This window comes from Vombatus ursinus, unplaced genomic scaffold (genome assembly GCF_900497805.2).
Source record: "Vombatus ursinus unplaced genomic scaffold, bare-nosed wombat genome assembly UNPS02014841.1, whole genome shotgun sequence".
Lineage (NCBI taxonomy): Eukaryota > Metazoa > Chordata > Mammalia > Diprotodontia > Vombatidae > Vombatus > Vombatus ursinus.
Window position 1 is genome coordinate 23,759,411 of NW_020954619.1, and position 24,360 is coordinate 23,783,770.

At 35.7% G+C, this 24,360-nt stretch overlaps 2 protein-coding genes across 8 annotated transcripts in view; one reads left to right on the plus strand and one right to left on the minus strand.

The window, feature by feature from the left end:
- MCPH1 (microcephalin 1) overlaps positions 1 to 24,360 on the minus strand; it is a 330,808-nt gene that overhangs the window by 132,271 nt on the left and 174,177 nt on the right. The window lies entirely within an intron of this gene.
- ANGPT2 (angiopoietin 2) overlaps positions 1 to 24,360 on the plus strand; it is a 149,970-nt gene that overhangs the window by 28,510 nt on the left and 97,100 nt on the right. For 2 of the 3 annotated variants that reach the window (XM_027840321.1, XM_027840319.1), the window contains exons 2-3: positions 14,936 to 15,091; positions 18,794 to 18,915. In XM_027840321.1, the coding sequence (XP_027696122.1) occupies positions 14,936 to 15,091; positions 18,794 to 18,915 (278 nt within the window). The remainder of the gene's footprint in view (positions 1 to 14,935; positions 15,092 to 18,793; positions 18,916 to 24,360) is intronic. The other variant, XM_027840320.1, reaches the window with a different exon arrangement.

The following is a 24,360-nucleotide window of genomic DNA, read 5'->3' on the forward strand; positions in this document are numbered from 1 at the left end:
TAGCATAAAATTAGTACACAAGATACAAAGCATATAATTCCTTACATTCTTAGTATAGTATCCATGCTTTTATTAGAGAAGACTGATAATCTTAGGAACACAGAATCGCAGATCCAGAGCTAAAAGAGACTTCAGAGGCTGTTTAATTCAACCCCTTCACTACAGGGAGGCCTGGTTAAGCAACTTACATAATGATACTTAGGTTATGTCAAATGTGGAATTTTTGAGCCAAGTTCTCAAAAACATATTAAAAACCTATAGGTTTTTAAATAGACTGTCCATTTTCTTAAAATGAAGTCTTATGCAAGAAATACCTCAAGATAAAGGTTCTCCTTCTCTGTTCTCTCTTTGGTAAGTTTTTCAATAACCAGGAATTCAGTCATCATCTCTATGCAGATGCCTCCCAACTCTCTACATGTAGCCATAATTTTTCACTAGTTCCATTTTTACCACCTGCCTGCCAAATATAACGTCTCATAGGCATTTCAATTTAACAGGTCCAAAAGAGAAGTCATAACTTTCCCTAAAACCAAGCTCTCCTCTAAACTTCCCCATTTCTATTGTTAATGGTTCCATCACCCTTTCAGTCACCTAGGTGTGCAATTCTGAAATCATTCTAGACTCTTCTTTCTCCCTTATCAAGCATATTTAATCAGTTTTTAATTCTTGTCAAACCTGCCTCCCCAAGATGTCTCACATCTGTCCCCTGCTCTTCATTCACATAGTCTCAACCCTAGCTCAGGATCTTATTACCTCTCACTTGGACTACTGAAATAGTCTCCCAATTGATCTCCTTATTTCCAATATCTTCCCTTTCTAATCTGTTCTCCACAGAACTGATAAATTGATTTTCCTAAAACAAACATGTGACCATATTCTCTCCCCCATCTCCATGAAGCCAAAACAAACAAACAAACAAAAACCCTTCAGTATCTCTGTATTGCTTTTGGGATAAAATACAAACTTCCCAGGCTGTTATCTGGTTTTTCAGTCTTACTTAATATTACTTTTCTTAACAAGTTGTATAGTCCAGCCAAAGTGGACTTTTTGCTGTTCTTCAACTATAATATCCCATCTCCTTCAATTTCCAAGTCATGCCATGAGAACTGAGAAAAGGCCTTCAGATTTGACAATTAAGAGATCACTGGTAACTTTGGAGAGAACAGTTTTGGTAGAATGATGAATTAGATTTAGTAGACTATCTTCCTGAGTTCCTTTGAGCAAAAAAAATTCATCATCTTACAGCCAACCTAGTGATGAGCCTCTCTGAACTTAGCTTGGCCTGTACTTTGGGAACAGATATATGGGCTGTCACTGAACCGTACATGTAGTATTTCTAGCATGGTACGACTGACAACTGCTTGCGTTGCCTACACTGGCCTTCAAGAGTCCTGGGTCATCTCGATAGTATGAGCAGGCAGCAAAGTAGAATTTTAGATTGAGGTAAAAAATCCAACAGCACCACTTGGAAAACCCTGAAAGGGACTTCCTACAGGGACATACACTTGAATAGCAGGAGTTCTTAACCTACGGTACATGAAAGAGTTGCTTTTTTTTTCTTTTTTAATTTGATGACTAGATTTCAGTATCATTGCTTTCTTTTGTAATTTCAGTTTTTTTATGTATTTAAAAATATGATTCTGAGAAGACTCTATCTAGTACAAGAATAGTTATTTTTATCGAACTTGTAAGTTGCTCGGGAGTTGCTTCCCCAACTCAAATTAAGCTTTTTCAAAACTCTTTAAAATGTGCCCACATAATTAATAGTTTTTCAATTCATGAGCATAAATGTATTCCCCTAAAAATAATTTGCATTTCAAACACATTTTATAAACCTGTCAGAAACTTTTTGCATCTACAATGCACAGGAGAATACGGTTCAGTAGGACAACTCAACGGGTACTTATTATCTACCCACTGTGTGTAAAACAAAGACAAAAGTGAAAACTAAAAAAAAAACAGTCCTTGCTCTCAAAGAACTAATTCCTTAAAGTCTATACACATTAGGGGATTGAATTTTGTAAACAACCCCGAGAAATATGAAAAGCTTGCAGTTTTGAATCGGAGTTGATCTAATGCAAAAGAAGGTAAACTTCCTCTTAAATACAATGGAGCAAATAGATGAACTTAAACTCACATAAAATTAATGTCAGAGTATCATTACTTCAGTTTTCTTTAGGAAGGCTGTTAATGATACTCTTTGCCAAAAAGTTCTCCCTAATACTTAGTAAATATTTATCATTAGCAATTTAGATTTACTGGGAGGCTATTAAATATGATGCAGTGGGTATTCTTTTTGTCTATAGGTAGGAAAAGATGGCCACTGAAGTTCCTCCAATTCTCAAATTTAGCGATTCTATTATAGTGTGAGTATAGGAATAGAGTCACAAGAGTTTCCTCTTTATCTGGGCTCTTAAATTTGGCACAGGCTCATCTGTACTCTGGGATTGTAGCTTGAAACACAAAGCCAGGGTCAGAATGGGAAACAAGCAAGAGAGAATGAGTAATTTGGTGCAAACTTAATGCCACTGCTGGAAAATCAATTTAAAAAGCATGTCCTCCTGATAGTGGCCAGTACTTACCTAGCTTTATGTACAAAAGGCAAAATATGTTGTTTATCACTTTTTCATTAAAATTAACCCTGAAGGGTGATGTCTTTGAGTATTATATCTATTTCAATTACTATCCATTAGGATTATCTCCACCTTTTTGTCTGTTGACAGAAAGAGGAGATAAAGAAATAGAAAAGCTTGGCTAAAAATCTGTTCTGGTACAGCAGTGCTGAGTAGGGCACGCAAAAGCTTAATTTTGTAGCTTTCTCAAGTATTCCCATCTGCATTCTCAAGGGTTTTCTTTCTTTCTTTCTTTACTTTTTTTTTTTTTTGAGAAACAACAGAAACTTCCTGCCCTCTGTATCAAGGGCAACAAACCAGTTTGAGAATATCTTCCAGATAGAAATCATGTAATTTTTCTGTAAGCTTTCATCCCCTAACCCTCCATCCCCCTCAACAGTCTATTCAGAAAATAATCTACTTGGTAGGTTTTTTCCCCCAGTATCCTTTCTGTAAAACGGTGTCCAATATTTTTGCATATGTTTACAAACACAGTACTTAGGACTTAAAGGAATGGAATGTAATTAGTCTTTAGCATCTGGATGTTTAATCTTAAGATGACCCTACAGTTACTTGAGAACAAAGTGGATCTACTCAAATTTTATTAATACCCGTCATCCTTTCTTTCCCTCGTCTCAAAAATCATGGTGAAGATGTGAGATCACTAAACACAAGAAAAAAGTTTTTACGTATATTATTCATGTTTATGTATGTTTTATGTATGTTCAGTTTTTATGTATGTTGTTAACATATTTTTATAAGCATCTAGAGTCAGCCTATATAAGTGTAAAGGGCATTGCTTGGGAGATCTGGCTTCTAATTCTTGATCTAATTAGAACAAGTCATTAAACTTCTCTGAGGATCAATCTCTTCATCTGTAATTCAAGGAGCTGTATTATTATATAAATCCTAAGAGTCCTTGGAGATTCAAATTACTGGGCTCAAGGAAGAGATGTATTTACCATACTGGCCCACATATAAAGTCTCTACTACACTCTCTTCTCTTTCTCCCTTCCCCCACCATCCGCAGCATGTCCCTTCTCCAATTCTGGCTTATATAAAACCAGAGTATGGCTTATAATCGCTTTAACTGGAGTTCAGGGTAAAAGATATGGGTCACATATGGAATTTGAAGTTAGTCCTTACTGACTTATTTCCCACTTTCCCTACATCTAAATATAGGTCCGTGAAGTGTTAACTGTGCTAACTGCTGCCTCAAGTCTTAGGGCCCTTCTCTATATACCCTGGACCATGAATGGCAATCCATTCCAGCTTCCTCTCACCACAAATGTCCAACGTTAGTTAAAACAAACAAAGAAACAAACATTTTACATGTTAATTTTACATAACATTACTTTCAATATATTTGTTGTTCAGTCATTTCAGTTGTGTACAACTCTTCATGACTCCATTTGGGATTTTCTTGGCAAAGATACTGGAGTGGTTTGCCATTTCCTTCTCCAGCTCATTTTACAAATGAGGAAACTGAGGTAAACAGGGTTAAATGACTTGCCCAGGGTCACACAGCTAAGTAAGTCCATATTTGAACTCAGGTCTTCCTGACTCCAGGCCTGATGTTCTATTCACTGCACCTTCTAGCTGCCCATATATGACCTAAATAACACATCTTAGTGTTTGCTTTATATCAGATTACTTTCTTCTTAATATATAGCAGAGGTTCCTAATTTTCCATAGTTACTAATTCTTACTATGGGCCTTGATTCTTATATATCAACTCCCTCCCTTGTTCCCATAAAGGGCACACATTGTCCATTCCATCCTAAACAACACCTCTGTCACTGAAAGGCAAAATTCCCTGTGTATACTTGTCTCTTCTCATAATATGGTACCTGGAAGCTTAATCTATGTTGTTCATTCACCAAATAATATTTCCTGCCTGTGCAGGCCATTCTAAAAACCTGAACCACTTATCTACTTCCATCTATAAAGTCATTTCCTTCCTATCCTTTAAAACACCCTATAAATGTCATATTGTCCATGAAGTCTCCTCAACCCTCCCTACCCCCCATTAATAATAGTCCTCTGGTGCTAGTAAACTCCATATAGGGTTGGATGCCCTCCACAAAGATTACATAAACTCAGATCCTATAGGCATTCATGAAATTCCATATTCCCAACCCATCTAGGCTTTCCTCCCAGACATTTTACTGGTTAAAAAATGGGGAAGGGGGAATGAGTAGGAAGAATCATGCAGTAATATAGCTCCCACAGTATAACTGTAGCAAAATGAACTCTGGCAGTCCCAGTAACAACCATAATTTCCCTCTTTAAAGGGTACTTAACTATCAGTGTCAGTAGTAGTAGGCAAATTAGTTAGATTTACTTATTTACCAGCTAACCATTGAACAGGTCCTTGGAAATAAGCAGGGTTCTTGAGAATGCCAAATTGCCTTCATAACCATGTAAATATCATAGCATTATACTTTTTATATTCCTTAGACATTTTCAGTATGGCCTCAGAGCACAGAATGAGAAGTTTTAGAAACGAAGATTTAGGTTAGATGTAAGGTCAACTTTCCTAACTATATGAGCTGTCCAAAAGTGGAATGGGATAACTTGAGAGGAGGTGAGGTCTCCCTACTGGAGATTTTCAAATAGAGGCTGAATGACCAATCCTCAACAAAGTGAGAGAGGATATTTTTAGTTAGATGTGACTTGGAAGACCTAAAATTGAATTCAAATGGAATATTTCACAATCAATCAACAAGTATTTATTAAGAACCCAGCTATGTGCCAGGTACTCTAGAAGTTGAGGATCCAAATATATCGAATGTAATAATCCTGACCACAAGAAGCTTATATTCTAATGAGGGAGACAACAAAAACATATTTACAGTATACAGTATACAGTATATATACTATATATACTAAAGCTATACACAGTATAAAGTGAATAAATATAAACTAATAAAAACAATAACAGCATTTGTATAAAAGTGAGGTACAAATAATTATTGCTAACATTTAGGTACCATTTAGGTGTGCTAGGTACCACACTAAACAGTTTACAATTATTATCTCTTTGGTCCTTGCAACAAAAAACTGTGAGAGATACAGATGTGGAAACTGAGGCAAAAAAAGATCAAGGAACTTACTCAGGTTCACACAACTGATAAATGTCTGAGGCTGTATTTGACTTGAGGTCCAGAGCGTTATCCACTGTATCACCTAGCTGCCTAGTTAAAACACAAGGGAGTTTGTATGTGAGAGCAGTGACAGCTGAAGCAATCAGGAAAGGCTTTAGGTGGTACTTGAGCTTCATTGTAAAAGAAAAGAGTAATTATCTGAAGCAGAGGTGAGGAGGGAGGGCATTAGAGGCAGTCTGGACAACCCACAAGAAGATACTGAGATGAATGATGGAGTATGTATGGAAAAGAGGATAGTTGGTTTGAATTCCAGAGTGTAGGAGAGGGGTGGTAACTTCCAGTGAGCCTAGAAAGATAGTCTGAGGTTCGATTATGTACTTTTAAGAGAGGAGTTAATACTTGATGGCAGATCCTACTAAAAGTCTATTTCTTAAGGGACTGATATTGTTAGACATATGCTTGAGGAAAATCACCTTGGCATGGACTAGAGTGTGGAGAAACTTGATGTAGGGAGACCAATTAGAAAGCTGCTACTATAATCTAGGCAAGAATTAAGGTGCTAACTATATGAGTAGAAAAAAATGGGCTAAATGAGAGAAATGTTGTGGAAGTAAAAATGGCAAGATTTGACAACTGATTGGATATGTGGGGTGAGTAGAGAGTGAGGAGTTGAGAGCAACACTAAGCACATGAACCTGAAAGACTTGAAGAATAGCAGTGCCTTCCATAGAAATGGGGAAGTTTAGAAACGGATCGGGTGGAAAGAAAATGAGTCCACTGAAATGTCTCTGGGACATCTGATATAAGCAACAGGCCATTAGTGATTCAGGGCTGGAGCTCAGGGGACAGAATGGGCCTGAATGTATTGACAGTTAAACCCATGGCACTGATTCGGTCAGTGAGAAGTGTAGAGAGAAACAAAGCAGGGGGTCTGAGACAGAGCCTTGGGGAAAAGACAAACTTAGTAGACTTTATATGGATTATGAGCCAGCAAAGAATACTGAGAAGGAGCAACAGGTAGACAGGTAGGAAGAGGACCACAAGAAAGTAGTTTAAAAAGACCAGATAGATGAGACTATCCAGGAGGAGAGAGTAATCAGCAGTATCAAACGCAGCAGGGACGTTGAGAAGACTGAGGAGAGAAAAAAGATTACTGAATTTGTTGAGTAAGAGATCATTGGTCGCTTTGGAGAGACCATTTCAGCTGAATGATAAGGTCAGAAGCCTGATTTCAGTGTTGAAGTGAATTGAAAAATACTGAAGAACGACAAAGAAAGGAGGAGGTGAGTGTAGATGTTTTTTTCTGAGTTTCATTGTGGAAAGGAGGAGAGATAGGTAATAACTGAAGGATAGTACAGAGTCCAGTGAAGTTTGGTTTTTTTTCTTTTTTTAAAGGAAGAGGGAGGGGCAGCTAGGTGGCACAGTGGATAGAGCACCAGCCCTGGAGTCAGGAGGACCCGAGTTCAAATGTGGCCTCAGGTACTTACTAGCTGTGTGACCCATGGGAAGTCACTTAACCCCAATTGCCTAAAACATTAAATAAATAAATAAAGGAAGAGGGAGACTTGTGCATGTTTGAAAGCTTCTCCAGTAAACAAGGAGAAATTGAAGATACTAGTAAGGGGCTTGATATGTCATTGTTCCCCAGTTTTAACTGTCACTTCGGTGGGGGTTCCCTTAGGGATGAGAATTCATTATGATGTAAGCATCAAAAGAAGACTATGACAAAACTTACCCTCTGTCCCTGCATAATTCTAAATAGGATAACAAAGAATTATTCACAAGAAACACTGTGCGCAAATCTACATAGTTTCTAGTTCATTTCATCTCAATCTCTGTATCTATGATCAAATATTACTTGAATGTATAACTACTGAGCCAGTAAAATCTCCAGCTCAGAGAAAGTAGCTGGATAAAGAAGAAAGCTCAATTTTGCCACTTTCCATATGGTTGACCTCAAACAAGTTTCAGACTTTCCTCACAATGAGGAACAAAGAACATTAGAGTTCAAAAACATTTATTTAGAATATCCTTGATCCTAAAAATCTTAATTTCAACTTGCAACCTAAAATAGCAGAGTAGGCAGTGTTGTGTTCATGCATGAAAGGATATTGATGTAGAGTAGCTAAATATATTTAGTAAGTCAAAACAAATAATGGAAATTATAAGCCTATAGTGGTATAATGGAAGTCAAGGGGAGGGCATAAGTCAGTATTTTTTTATTGCAGGAACAAATATAATGCATACAATAAGGATGTATAATACATTTAGATTATGTTTTATGTATTATGATATATACGTAGCAAACAATTTATCTTGAGCAAATGAGCACTCTCTACTGAGTAAATGTTTTCATCAGAGAACTGCTTTAGTTTCTATAAAACCCAAATTAGAATTTGAGATATCTTGTTTCTAATTTTACCGAGTAGAGATGTTTCTAAAGGAAATCTCTGAGTTTGTTAATTTGTCAATCACATGGACAAAACTAATTAATAGAAAAACACCAGAAAGTTAAAATTTGTTTAGATAGAAACTGTCACTCAGCATCATGAGTTGGTAAGAGAGAAATATTAAACACTCAGAGTTGAAGATAAATTTCACTTAAATAACTGTTCATGTTTTTCTTTCTCTTGCCAATTATAAGATTACTTTTTTTTTTTTTGCAGTAAAAACTAATGATAATAATCTTGGCCACGAGGAAGAGAGATGGAGAAATGCTGTAATGTGACTAATCTGGCACTGTTGTTTTGGCAAATAAAGTTATTTTTTTTTCCTGTCAAATTTGATAATTCAGAATGTTTGGAAGAAAAAATGAGAGAGAATTTTATATTTAAATAAAACATATACTATGCTGTTCAAAAATACTTTACCATGGTATTTTAAAAATCTATTTGTTTTTATCCATTTCCAGACTTTATTTCCTAATCAGACAAAATGTGTTTTTAGGGTACAGTTACAAGTCCAAAAATATTAGACAGTGACTTAGTTAAGATGTTAGCTATAGACTTGTTTCAAACTATAACTTGGTGACTTTGACTTCAATTACTGGAAAAATTATAGAATATATAGTTTTAGAATTCATATTCAGGATATATATTTAGGAAATAATAGAAAAGGAAGTAGTCATAACTAAGAGAGACTGTGACTTCATGAAAAATAGGCCATATGAGACTAATTTCCTTCTCTTTTCTAACAAGATTATAAGATTGGTAGATTGGAGGAATGCCATAGATACAAATTTCTCATCTCAATAAAATATTTAAAAATTTCTAATGTGCTATCCTTGTGTTCAAAATGGAGAGAGGAGGGCTAGATAAAATCTAGATAAAAGTCAATAAAACCTAAACAATTAATAGGTTGATGTCAGTTTGGAAATAGATCTAGTATTCAAAACTTTTGAAAAATAAATTATTTTTGTTCAACACTTTTATTAGTCATTTCTAATTAATAATTTCTAATTAGTAGCTAATTACTTTCTGATCTAGAAAACATTCTACTGAGTCTGGTAATCTATAGGGTAAGCATTATTGTAGTCAACCCCTAGGCATTTCTGAGCTAATAAAGGACAGAGTTTGACAGTATGAAGATAGAGAGGGTCGAGGTTTTTTGTTTTTGTTTTTCACATGATAAATTTTCTTTCACCCAGACAACTCCTCTCCACTCTCAACAAAAAAGGTGAAAACAGCTTAACAAAACAATACAAAAAACTGAATGTAGATGATTGAACATAGAACTGCACATGTTTTTTAAAGGAAATAACACTGTGTGTTTTAACTTTTAAAAGTTTCAGCATTTTCTATCAGATTTAGTCTGAGTTTTGTTGCGTTTCAATGTTGTCTTCAAGTACATAATTGTAGTAAGCTTTATATACATTTCTCTTTTGAATCCACTTTTTTTACTTTGCATCACTTCATAAATGCCCCTAAATTTCTCTCCTTTTATGTGTTTTTGTTTATGGGATAATAACTTTCCATTACTTCACAGATTAGAGATAGGTAATGGACCTGTGATGATGAAATTCAATCTACCAATGCAGGCTGGCACTTTCTTTACAACTTAAGAGTTGTAAGGAGTTGTCCAGAGCATAGATATTAAGTGAGTTGCTTAAGGTCATGTAGCTAGTACATACCAGAGGTGGTATGTGAACGTGAGTCTTCCTGAATCAGAAGGCAGGTCTCTATCCATTATACCATGGGGACTCACGTTATTACTTCATATACTACAATTTACTGTGCAATTATTCTCTAATCAATGGGAACATAGCTGGTTTCCAACTTTTTGCTATTATGAATATTTGTTGTGTCATGAGTATTTTTGTACAGATATGTTTCTTGGGAGGGAGTGAGGTAAGGAGGCCAAAATCCTGTTTAGTTAATTGCATTACAGAGTGATTAGTAGGTATACAGATTTTGATAACTTTTATTATAAAATTCAAATTCCATTCAATTAGTCAAACCTTTAAGTACTTATTATTTGAAAGGCACTATACTAGGTCCTGGGAGAAAAATAGCTCTCCTTCAAGTTTACATTTTACTGAGGTACTTAGCAGTGACTGCCCAGGGAGCTTTTACCTCTGTATCGTAGCACCCTATATACACAATTATAAGATGTGAAGATGACCTAAGTTTCTTAAAAGCTACACTAGAAGACCATAAGCTCTGTCAGTTCCTATCAAGTTGGAAAGGCTTAGAGTACAGGCCCATCTATGAACTGAATATTTATTGTTCAAGGACAAGCCCAGCAAAGTTCACTGCATTTGCAGCAGGGTGATAAATTTTTTAGCCACATCAACTCTGGAAGGAGGAACCAAAGGAAAGAAGGAAGGAAAAAAGAAAGGAAGGAAACATTTATTAAGTGCCTATTACATGCCAAGCACTGATAAGCAATTTACATTTATTATGTCATTTGATCCTCACAACCCTGTGAGGTTAGGTGCTATTATATCTCCAGATTACTGGTAAGGAAACTGAGGCAGAGGCTAAGTGACTTACACCAGGTCATACAACTAGTAAGTATCTGAATCTGAATTTGAACTCAGGTCTTCTTGACTCCATACTTAGCACTCCATCTACTATTACAATCTAGCTACCTCTATGTTTTCCTTATTTAATTCTACTTTTTTGAATCCCTTGTTACTGAAAATTCCAGACCATTCATTCCATTTGTCAGTAGTCTTCTCTACCATATTTTTTTTGTATTATCTTTGTATGTACTTCATATTTACTTATCTATGAATATATTATATTTCCTCAGTAGAATTTAAGGAACTAGAGGGCAGGGATTCTTCCCTTTTTTGTCTTTCTATCCTCTGTGCTTAGCACAGCCACTGGGACATAGGAGACATTTAATAGATACTTATTGAATTAAATATTAAGAGATACAACATGTAAAACAGCTGATTTTAGGACAAGAGTACTAACAAATAGGGATACCAAGCAAGGTTTCCCTTCAGAAGTGGTACCTGATTTGAATCTTGAGGGAAGCTAAGGATTGTAAGAGATGGTAAAGATAGAGTGCAGCTAAGATATAGGAGATAGCCTCTGAAAACTCATAGAGGACAGAAGTATCATGTTAAACTTAGGAAACAGCAACTAGGCTATTCTAACTGGAATGGAGAGTATAATAAAACAAGTAACATGAATAAATCTAGAAAGCTAGGAATCAGATTAGAATATGAACTCATTTTTGAAATTTTATGGAGGATGGTAGATTATTGGCATTTCATGTATATTCCATATTCAATAAAAATCTCATTACTTAAGAATTTGTGGTAATTGTGTTGTTGTTTATTTTCAGTGAAAAATCTATTTTCCCTCCTCCCACCTTTTCTCTCACTTGGAAAAAAAAGGAAAAAAAACTCCTTGTAAGAAATATTCATATTCAATCAAAATAAATTCTTGATTAGCCATGTGCAATCTCCATTTTGTATTAGTGGCTTTGCTTGGTTTCCATTTCATTTAACATCATGCCTCTCCCAGGATAAGCTGATCACCTGAAATCGCATGACTATACAGACTGACTCAGCTTTTCATATTCAATACTTTCTCAACTCCCTCAATTGCCTTTCTCTTCTGACTGGAGGATGCAGCAATAAATGTCTCCCAAAGACTTACTTTATAGAGGGCTCAGAACTTTCCAGATAACATTCCATTTTCTATCAGTGACTCTGCTTGGTTTCTACTATATGGAATATTATTTTTCTCCCCCCCGCCCCACACAGATTGGGTCCCTCTTGCTGCTCTCCTTCCCCTTCTCTTTTCAGTTTCCTTTCATGTATTTGTTTGTTTTGTTTTGTTTTGTTTTGTTTTAGGCAATTGGGGTTAAGTGACTTGCCCAGGGTCACACAGCTAGTGCGTGTCAAGTGTTTGGTCTGAGGTCGGATTTGAACTCAGGTACTCCTGACTTCAGGGCCGGTGCTCTATCTGCTGCGCCACCTAGCTGCCCCTCCTTTCCTGTACTGTTGTCTTCCATTAAATTGTCAATTTCTTGAGGGCAGGTACTACTTCTTTTTCTAATTTGTATCCCCCGCATTTAGCACAGTGTCTGGCATGTAGTAAGCACTTAAAAGATGTTTATTGAATTGAACTGAATGTCCAAAAAACAAATGTCTCAGTCTTCAACTTGAGCTTATCAGCTCTCTATCAGGAAGAGAGTGCCATACTTCATTCATTATTAGTCCTCTAAAATCACAGTTGGTCATTGTGGGGATCAGAGTTCTTATGGCTTTAAAAGATGTTTGATTTTACAAAGGTGTTCAAATGACCATCTTTTTTAATACCAGTATTCTTAATGTGACAAAGAATGTCTATAAATCATGTAATACCATAATGTCCAAAGAATGAAAGTTGTAGTTCAAAGAGTAAGGAAGAGGTACACTGGAGGTGAGTAGTTCATATCATGTTACTTAAAAAATGAGTAGAAAAAGCAGTGTAAAAGGTATGATCAGGGAATATATGACCAGAAAAAGATATAGACAGATTATATAGTGAAAGTAGGGGACAACTGACAGGCAATTCACAAGTTTCACTAGAAGCTGTGCCATGTTAAGAGAACTAAAGAACACTACTTTCACCCCAACTTTTTATGAAACCTGTTTTGGATAAATTCATGGACTTGACTTTTATAGAGTGAAAAGGCATGAGTAGGCTGTAAATCTGAAGAGATGGAAGTAGTATCCTTCTATGTCAGTGAAATAACAGGTACATTTAAGTATTAAAGTAGGCCTAGAATTTAGCATAGTATTTGGTACATTGTTAGGTATTTTATAAATATTTGTTGAATTGAATTCATTTAAAAGCAACCAAATATTGGTATAGGGATAGAGGGGAGAGGAACATTTACAATAGGACTGTAGTGTCTAATGAAACTTCAGCAGGGACGTCTCTGACTTAAATCTTTTCCCTAGAGAGAAAATAAATCTCAATGGGTTGATTCTAGATTTTTATTTTGTTTTGTTTCATTCATGAAAATGGAAGAAGTGGAAACAGGCAGAGACCTAACCCAGGACAAGAGCCTGCCTAATACTGAGGCAATACATGGGGGAAAGTAGCAGGAAGTACTGTGAGAAAAGATTAAGTAAAACATCATCAATACAAGACAGACTGTCCTTTGCTGGAATAAACAAGCTTCACTGTGGTGTTACTACAAAGGAACAAACTGACCCAGAGACAGAGAATGAGTTGGTCAAGTTCACAAATAGTTTGTAGCAGAGATGAGACTAGAACCTAGGTCTCTGGATCCAAAGTCTCAGCAATAGGTTTTCTTCTACATCTTATATTTGTTGTTCTTTGACCTCATTTTCAGTGCTATTATCAAACTGTCTATCTCTCTTAAGGCCATAACTAACCTTAACCCCAACGTTGGCTTAAGAGGGAAAAATACATAATTTTTCAAACACATTATATATAGCTATCAGATGTTAAATCTGATATTTCAGTTTGTTAGAAACAGAACCAAGCACAATTTCAATAGTTCAGTTTAATTTTAGACAACTCATGCCTCAAAAGAGTAGATGAATATATATAACCTGAATGAATGAATGAAATAGCATTTGTTAAACATTTATTATATGCCAAAAACTGTTAGGCATCATGACAGATGCAAATAGACTGTCCCTGTCATCAAGGAGTTTACATTCTAATAGGGAAGGCCAACATATATGGGGAAGTAGTGACCAGGGAAGGATATTTTGGTCCCAGAGATGGTAAACAGAACCACAGGGCAGTTGATTGACACACCCTTTCCAGAAGCAATGTTAATATTAATTTGGGTAAGTATGCAGATAGGAAGCATGGCAGGAAGATGTCCAAGGCATGGTCAGAGTTTTGGGGTGGCAAGAAAAGAGTTGGTTGTTGACAATCAGTACAGAATGGCCCCAAAGAGGGAATGTGAGCAATAGTAGAAGCTTTATGACAGGAAGATGACCCCTGGGGTGAATCAAAAATCTGAAGCTAGGTATTTTTATTCTCTTAATTTAAAGTCCAAAACATATTTTGGTTATTTAACTGTATGAAGAGAATAGATGATTATTTTAATTTAAGAAGGCACAATGAGGTGACTACAACCAACCAAATATATTTTTGTTACCACAAAACCTGGAAACACACAGTAAATTTTCAAAGCATTGAATCGTTTTTGTTTCCAATTTGGAAAATAACGTGATCTTGTGATCAACAAATTGTTCTTTCTGTTTGTAAAAATAAGTAGTGAGTTCCCAAGAAGACTTCTAGTACAGGCTGGATGCCCATTTAGGAGGGATGTTAGGGAAGAGAATTATATATGTTGATCAGGATTGGACCAGAAGATTTCTGAGGTTTCCCCTAAACACTCAGTTCTATGATTTAATGACTTCAAATGCTTATACTAAAACACTATAACTGAAAACAGACTTCAAAAGGCAAGAATTTACACTACAGTAGATCAAAAGACCTTTGTAATGACAAAAGAAGAGCATAATAGGATGATAGCCTTTCTGGATTGCTGTTCTTTTTCCTAAGGAAGGCTCTGCTATTTCTGTGTGATCTTGATCAAGTCTTACCCCTTCTGTGGGTCTCAATTTCCTCATTAGAACAACAAGGAGGTTGGATTGTTTAACCTTGGAGGTGCCTTCTAGTTCTAAATCTATGATCCTATGGCAAATGTTTAAGAACGATCATGTGAACTCTAAGGCTGAGATGAAAAAAAAATCTGACTGCCTTAACGCTTTTTCTACTATAGCTTGAGAATTATATCCAGGACAATATGAAGAAAGAAATGGTAGAGATGCAACAGAATGCTGTACAGAATCAGACTGCAGTAATGATTGAAATAGGAACAAATCTATTAAATCAAACAGCTGAGCAGACACGCAAACTAACAGATGTTGAAGCCCAAGTAAGTAAGAAAATTCTAATCACAAATGTCTCAGTTACTGTAAAAATATCATTGCATGGATGATGCAGCATGACTTTACATTAATCTAAACAAATTGAAACTAATTAAGGCTAGACTAAAATCAGAAAAAAGTTGAACTAAGATTACATGGCTATTTTATGACATAAATGTGTCTTTATTTTGCATAATTTGAATGACCACTTATTTAAAATAGGCTAACCAAATAATACTCATATTTTTTATTTGCTTAATACACACATATAAATTGCACTCTAATATACTCCACACCATGTTTTCTGGATTACATGGTTGTGAGTTAATAGCGGTAAAGGATAGCTCCAATAGGAGTTTGAGATTTTCTATTTTGCCTTATTTAATCTTCATTGGTCATAAACTTCAAATCTGACCTAAGTTCAGAAGTTGAAAATTCTCCATTTTGGCCAATTGCTATGGCGAGTTTATCAATAGGTAGGATAGAATGAATTTGACTAAAGATTTGCATCTAGGACATAATGCTGAAATAGTTTACAAAATGAACATGACAAATTTTTTAAAAGGTATTTTTTTTAAAGAAGGAAAGTCAACAAGTATCAGATGGTATACTTAAAGATGAAAAGGCAAACATTCACATCTAAGATAGGGAAAAATTTGTTAGGCTTAAGTCTCTAAGAAAAAGCCTAGAGATCACTCCTGATGGTTAATTTTGGAGAAGCAATAACTAATAGCAAATTGCAGAGTAAGGCTGATCTTTGTTAGTAAAGAGAATTTTCCCAATTAGAGTTCTCTTTACTATGAAATTATAGGTATGAATTTTTAAAAATCATTGATAAAGATGCCATACCCAGGTTTTTAAAAATCTTAGCTTATTACATACATGAAAAATTTCCTGATGCCCTGGGAAAGACTCCCCATCACCATCCTGCCTTAATTCTGTATTTACATATGTGTGTACAAATTACATGTCACCTCCTCCCTCCACATCCACACACAAAATGTAAGCTACTTGAAAGAGGGACAGTTTCAGTCTTTGTATTCTTAGCATTTAGCAGCACAAAGCCCAGTATGTGGCTGGTGCTTAATAAACACTGATTAAATAATTGACACCATGGAATCACAGGGAATGTTTTGTTATAGTCAGGAAATTGGTTGAAAGATAGAAAAGAGAGGCATATTTTTGGGGGGAGAAGGGCCAATATAGAAGCCTCAGAAACTTGGGCTGAGTTTGATTTTATTTTGAGAAGTTTCACAAATGCTTTAAGAAAGGAAATGAACAATGAAATCTCCAAGTTCATAGATATTACTAAATTATCTTGAGATCACAGATCACTGGATCACAGATTTAGAGCTATAAAGAATCCTGGAGGCTATCTACCCCAAACCCCTCATTTTTACAGATAAAGAACTGAGGCCCAGAGAGATTAAATATTTGCTAAAGGTCACAAAGGGGTGTGTGACCCCTAATAGGGATTTATACTTGGGTCCTCTTCCTCCAAATTCAAATCTATCCACTGTTCCATGCTTTTGGTTAAGAAAAGCAGGAATGCTGGAGCACAGAAATGGCAAAACTATTTCTATGCAGGTAAGTTTAAGGTAATATATTTAAAGACAATTCATCCAAATAACATAACAGCATAAACTACTTCTTCACTAAAGATTGGAAGAGAAGAGAGAAGGAACCATGAGATAAAGGGAAAGGGAAGGGAATAAGCATTTATATAGCACCTAATACGTGCCAAGCACTGTACAAGGTACTTTAGAAATAATATCTCATTTCATACAACAAACCTGTGGGGTGGGTGCTGTTATTATTCGCCATTTTACAGATGAGTAAACTGAGGCAAAGACAGGTTAAATGACTTGCCCAGAGTCACACCGCCAGTTAAGTGTCTGAGGCTAGATTTGAATTCAGATCTTTGACTCCAGGCCCAGTATTTTAGCCACTGCAACACTTAGCTGCCTAGTTAAACACAAAGCAGTATGAAAGGGAAAGCACTAACAGCTGAGGTGGTCAGGAAAGGTTGTGTATTATGTACCCAAATAATAAGCAAAAATGATCCATTATGAAAATTCTTGAATAGTTGACATTTGTCAAGAAATATTAACAAAAACTGTTTAGATATTACTGATGTGAAATTTTTTATGCATCATTCAGATATGGCAAAGTGAATACATTCCCATCACAATTTCTTCATCTTCTACCAAAATAGGCACATTTTATAGAATTTGAAATTCTTAAGAAAATGATGTGATTTCCCTTTAAAAATCTACAAGGTGAAATGTTTAGGCCCAAATTAGAAGTAGACTAAATCTCCATTGCAGGTGTCAATAACAAAAGCAAAACCATTGTGCTGGAATGGCTTTATTCACTCACAATAAGACTTTTATGGTATCAACTGGACTCCTTTTTGCTTTGAAGTACAAGACTATCCCTGAAATGGGACATTGTCTCTCTGTGAGGAGGCTAAAGGTTTAGCTAACAACATAAAGGTATAAACCAAACAATTACTCTTTCAAGGACGGATTCTTTGGCAACAATTCTGAATTACACTTAAGTGTGAAATCATGTCCTGAATGACCATTAACAGGGAGGATGTGAGTAACCAATTCTTCCTGCCAACAGCAGCCAAATACTGATGAATTAAAAAGTCTGCAGAGATATTTGAATACAATGAGAAAAGTGATATTGTCTAGAGAATATACATCTGAACTTCTCACAAAGCAGAAAAAAAATCTACTTTTTATGGCAATTTTATTGTTTCCTAATTGGTGGGGGTTTTATTTTTTTTTTAATTAAAAAAAGAAGTTGGCTAAAGAAACACAAATGAGGAAATAGTTTAAATGAAATGCTGACTACATGTTGTATATGATATACTTTTCAATGAATGAAACTCTCATCCTTTTAAATTAAGTTTAATTAAAAAAAAAGAATTACTCACTATTCCATTCAAATGTAAACTTTTCCTACATTCTGAATATATTCATTTACATTGGACATATTTGTTGAAGATATTTTCATTTTTTCTACAGTGAAATAAAAACCATAAATACAACAGGACAAAACTCAGAAATATTTTGCCATGATAATAATAATAACTAGCATTTATATAGTACTTTAAAATTTGCAAATTACTTTATAAATATAATCTAATTTTATCTTTACAACAACCCAGTGAGGTAGATGCTATTGTTATCCTCATTTTACAGATAAGGAAACTGCAGCTAATAGAGGTTAAATAGGAATAATTATAGCACCTACCTTTCCAGGTTGCACATAGTAGGTGCTATGTTAATGCTTAGCTCCTTTACATTCCCTTTCCTAAAATGACTTGCCCAAGGTAACATAAAAAGTATCTACTTCGTCTTTCTGACTCCAGGTCTAGTGCTTTATCTACTGCACCACCTACCTGCTATAACATCATGAGTAAATCTGAACTAATAAAACATTTCCTTAAACAATGCAGAGATACTATTATTATTTAATATGCTCTACTGAAAGTAAGACTACATTAAATCATTGCATTGATTCAGTACTGGAATGATAAAAAATAAACAATATTTCACATGGAAAACTGTGGATAAATATGTACTCTTTCAAGTAACACTTTCTCAGTTATAGGTATAAAATTAAATATTTATTTTACTTAATATTAATAAATTAATATTTAATAATAATAAAAATAAAATTTATTTTTGTTCATCTAGGTATTGAATCAGACAACCCGACTTGAACTTCAGCTTTTGGAACATTCCCTTTCCACAAATAAACTGGAAAAACAGATCTTAGATCAAACCAGTGAAATAACCAAACTTCAAGACAAAAACAGGTAATGAAATGAACTGTGGGTTTTTTAAATAGTATTTTGGAATTCAAAGTACAATTCAATTGGACTCAAAATTTATTGAGGGCCTACTAAGGGTTCGGACTAGGCACTGGGATACAGTGATCTGCCAGAAATCCTCATCTCAGAAATCCTACAGTTTAGTTGGGGGCATGAGTGGGGAGAGTGGAGCTCAAAATAACTATGATACATAATACACGTAGGATAGGATGGGATAGATAGGATAACTATATGATGCAGATAAAATACATGCCAACTAGTTTAGATAGAATGCTGGGCCTGAATACTGGAAATCCTGAGTTCAAATGTGGGCTCAGATACTTCCCAGCTGTGTGACCCTGGATGTTACTTAACTTTTTTGCCTCATTTTCCTCATTTTAAAATGGGGATAATCATAGCGCCTACCTGTTATAAGGATCAAATGAAATATTTATAAAGTACTTAGCACAGTGTCAGCCACACAAAAGTTGCTATATAAATGCTAGCTGTTATTATTATTATTATTATTTTTATACAGAAGAAAAGGTATTAAGTAAAAAGGAAGGTCCAAAAATGTATGAGTAACTGGAACAGAAGGGATCATTTTCACTTGGAAAAGCTAGAGAGGGCTTTATTTAGGAAGTGACCCATGAGTTGGCTTTGGATCAACCTAATGAATGAGAATTGTGTGTATTTGTGTGTGGGTCCCTTGTAGGCATGGGGAGGGGGTGGTACAAGTAAAGGTAAAGAGATGGGAGTGGGAAAGAAATGGGAAGAATAATCTAACTCCTCTGAAATGTAGAATATGTGAAAAGACCTACTCTGAGATAAGGATGAGTAGGCAGAATGAAGCCAGTTTGTGAAGAGCCTTGAATATCAAAATCAGAAGTTCATACATTCAATAAGCATCTGAACATTTTCATCTGATTAGAGTGGTAGTCTAGGAATAGTACTTGGACAGCAATGGGGAAGAAAAAGGGATGCAGTAGAAGCAAGAAGTCCAATTAGGAGATTACTATAACAACTGAAGTGAAAGAAGTTGACTTGAACTATGGTTATTATAACCAGAGCAGAAAAGAAAGGACAACCATGAGAACTGGTATGGAGGTAGAATCCAAAGAACTTCAAAAGTGAATCACTTCAATTAAAATAAAACAAACTCAGCAGTTATTAGGGGAAGGGAAGGAGGAGGAATATATATATATATATATATATATATATACACACACACGAAGAGAAAGAGAGAGAGAGAGAGAGAGTCTGTCATCTGCTGGGCACTGTACTGTGCTTTTTACAAATATTATCACATTTAATCCTCACAACAACCCTGTGAGGTAGGTGCTATAATTATCCTCATTATACAGTTGAGGAAACTGAGCCAAAGAGAGGTGAAGTGACTTGCTCAGAGTCACGCAGCTAGTAAATGTCTGAGCTCATATCTGAACTCAGGTCTTCCTGATTCCAGGGCCAGCACTCTACCCAAGCATCACCAGCCACCTTAGAGCACAAGTGAGGAATTCAACATGTACATGAGTAAGCAAATGCAAAGTGGATGCAAAGAAATTTCAAGAGGGAGAAAGTACCAATAACTAGATCAGTGGGTACAGATCAGGTGTGATGTAGGTGGTGGTACCTGAGAAGTACTTTGAAGGAAGCTAGGGACTCTAATAGGCAGAGATGAGGAAGAAGTATATATTCCAGATATTGGACACCATTTGTGCAAAGGCCATAAGTGAGAGATGGTACACTGTGTACCAGGAACAGCTAGGAGGTAAGTTTATATGGGATGCAGAATTGAAAATGTGTAAATGAATCAACAGACATTTATTAAATATGTACTTCATACCAAGCATTATGCTAGGCACCAGTGATACAAAATTGAAATTGTCCCTGTCCTCCACTAAAGGGTGCAATGACAAGACAATACTGATTGGATTCACAATAGATTTATATTATATAATTTCAGATGTAACCTCATTGCCACATTATACTATTTTTATTCTTCCCTGGTTGATCATCACATTCCCCACAACCAACATTCTAAACCTTCTCTTTTCTTCAGAAGCCTCTTGCCAAACCATCTGTTCCTTTCCCCACCCCCAGCAGATGATTTTACCTAATTTTCTGAAAGAGGACATCAGATACGGACTCCCACTTCCTATCTTCCCCTATTAAAAAAAATACAGGGCAGCATGGCACAATGGGAATAGCACTGGTTCTGGTGTCAGAGAAATTTCATTCAAATACAGCCAGTGACCTGCCCATAGGAAGCTATGGTAAGTCACTTAACCTCCTTGGGCCTCAGTTTCCTCATTTGCAAAATGACTAGAAGATCAGTGCTCCTAAAACACAATTTAAGAAGTGCTGAAGGGGTGATAAGTGGAAAAAGTTTAAGAAGCCATGGACTAGGTTACCTCTGGCCTCTTCCATCTCTAGATGTATAATTCTCTGAACCTTAGAATCCCTCTTGATGGCACAGTGGGCCTGGAGTCAGGAAGTCCTGAGTTCAAATTCAGCCTCAGATTCTTACCAGCTATGATGTGAACCTGGGCAAGTCACTTGATCTCTGCTTTAGTTTCCTCAACTGTAAAAAAGGGGAATAACAACAGCACCTACCTTGAAGGATTGTTGTGAGGACTGAATGAGATAGTATTTGTAAAGTGCTTAGTACAGTGCCTGGCACAATAGGTACTAAGTAAATGCTTATTCCCTTTCCTTCCTCTCTACCTCATGGTACCTTCTTTCTTCTGCCCCAATCTCTGGTGAAGAGGTAGTTCTACTTTCTGCCAAAATCAAGTCCTTTCTATTTGCATGCTTCGTTCCCTCCTGTCTATCCTTAAAATGTTCCCTTTTCATCAACTCCTCCATAACATCAACCTCTCCTTGTCTATTGACTCTTTCCCTGTGCCTTTAAGTACGCAGAGGGTTTTCATGATAAAAACAAACCAAAATCCCTCAAAAAACTCCTTCTCTTGAAATTGCTATCCCCTAAAGCTATCATCCTTATGTCTCTCCTTCACATTAGAGTCAAACTCCTAGAAAAAGTCTTCTACATTCATTATGTCCATTTCCTCAAATCCGGCTAACTTTTCAACTCCTGGAAATCTGGTTTCCAGCCCCAGCCCTTGACTGAAACAGCTTTTCCCAAGGTTATTAACAATCTTATAATGGATAAATCCAGTAGCTGTTTCTTAGTCCTCATCCTTCTTAACCTCTCTCCAGCTTTTGAAACTGTTGATCACTATCTCCTCTTGAATATTTTCTCTTCTCTCAAGTCTCTTAACATTGTTCTCTTTTGGTTTTTCTCTCTTCTGAATCATCCTTCATTTCTTACTCTCCTAACTGTAGGTAGCCCTTAAATCTCTGTCCCTGACTCTCTGCTCTCTCTCTACCTTCTCTTGGTGATTTCATCAAGTATTAAAGGTTCAATTATTATTTCTCTGTTGTTAACTCCCAAATCTATGTAACTGGACTTAATCTTTCTCCTGAACTCTAGCCTACGTTACAAACTAAGTGCCTGCTCTACACTCTCACTTTCTCAAACTCTCCATTCCAAAATGGAACTCGATGTCTTTTCCTCTAAATGTTCCATCCACTCTGCCATACTTCCCTGTTCCTGTTGTACTATCACCTTTCTACCCATCCAGTTTTCTAAGCTCAGCATCATCTTTGACTCTCCCCTCTCTACTTTATCACCCATATACAATCAGTTGCCAAATCTTGTTGATGCTATGTTCAAAATACTTCTTGCATTTGTTTCCTTCCTTCACTTCCCATGGTAACAATTCTAGTTCAGGCTCTCAGTGCCTCTCCCTTAGACAGTTGCAGTAGTTTTTCAATTGACTTCCCTATTTTTAGTCTCTCTTTTCCCTAATCCATCCTCCAAAAAGCTACCCAAAAAATCTTCCTATAGCACAGGTCAGATGTTACCATTTCCCTGCACAAGAAACTTCAGTAACTCCTTGTTGCCTCTAGGACACAATACAAATGCGAATTTCTTTTCTTGGCATTTAAACCCTTTCTCAACTTGAGAATATCCTACCTCCCTAGATTTATTTCACAGTACTCCTCTTCACATATGTGTTTCAGTCAAACTGGCCCACCTGTTTCTTTGCCAAACTCAACATTCCATACCTCAACTCCATGTCTTTGAACAGGCTGCTCCACACGCTTGATAGGAGATGAGTCAGGAGGATACAATGTCATAGAAGTCAAGGAAGAAGAATATCAAAGAGGAGAAAGTGATCAACAGTCTTGAAAGCTACAAAAAGGTCAAGAAGGATGAGGACTGAAAGAAAGCAACTAGATTTAGCAATTAAGAGATTATTAGCTTCAGAAGAGTGGTGGGTTTAGCAGCTGGGTTATAAGGAGTTCAAAAGTAAATGAATAGTGAGGAAATAGAGGTAGGTTTAAGTGATTTTAATTTTCTCATAATTATGAATATGCATTGATGAACTTATTATCCCTATTAAAGAAATCTGGTGGACAATTAGGGAGTTAGGAAATTAGGAAAAATTATTGCTTTTTTCTTCCCAAATTGTCTACAGAAGGTTAATAAGATATAATCCCAACTTGAGGTTGACAAAGATTTATTTGTTATTTATTTGTCAAGGACTCATAAAATAAGTTTTGAATTTGAACATACTATAATTTCTATTTTTGTTACAATAAAAGGTGACTTACAAATTAATCTAAAAGTCATAGTAATAGAGGATTTTCTCTTTCCTTCAAAAGCAAAATTTGCAAGGCAAACTTCCTTCATATGAAAAACATATTTTATTTGTAATAAACTTTAAAGTAAAAAAAAAAAAGAGCTGGATTCAAGTTCTGCCACAATGATCATTTTTATATTTTTTGATCCTGTGTCCTGAATGTTTTATGAATCGCCTTTGTACAAATAGGATTTTATCCTGGGATCAAGATAAATGTTCAGTTTTCAAATGTCACAGTTTAGAATGACAGACTGAGAGCATAAGGGACCTTTGTTGCTTTCCTTCCCCCCACAGTTACTACAGAATGCTTAATTGCTGAAAAATGTAGGAATTGAAAAAAAAAACATAGAAAGCAGAACTTACAATTAAAGGTCAAAGTATCCCATATTCCTATTACATCCTATTTCTGAAGAATTTCTGTCAACCACACTTAGCAAAGCCTTTGTGTGTATTCCGGGGAAACAATTAACATTCTTAAAAGTTCAGTAGACACATGAACAATACTCACTTGGAAACATGCATTCTATTTTAACTAACAGGAAACACTTCCAGTTTAAAATTAAGTTTACTTTTAATTAATAGTCTTTGTTGAATCAAGTAAATAAATCAAATTATTCTGAAACCAGCCAAGCAATGTCTTGATGTCCACCTTAATAATGCCATTTGTGAAAGGCACATAGATATGCTCTTATGTAATTGTTAGCTTTATTTTGGGAAAATAAGATACCCATACTTCAAA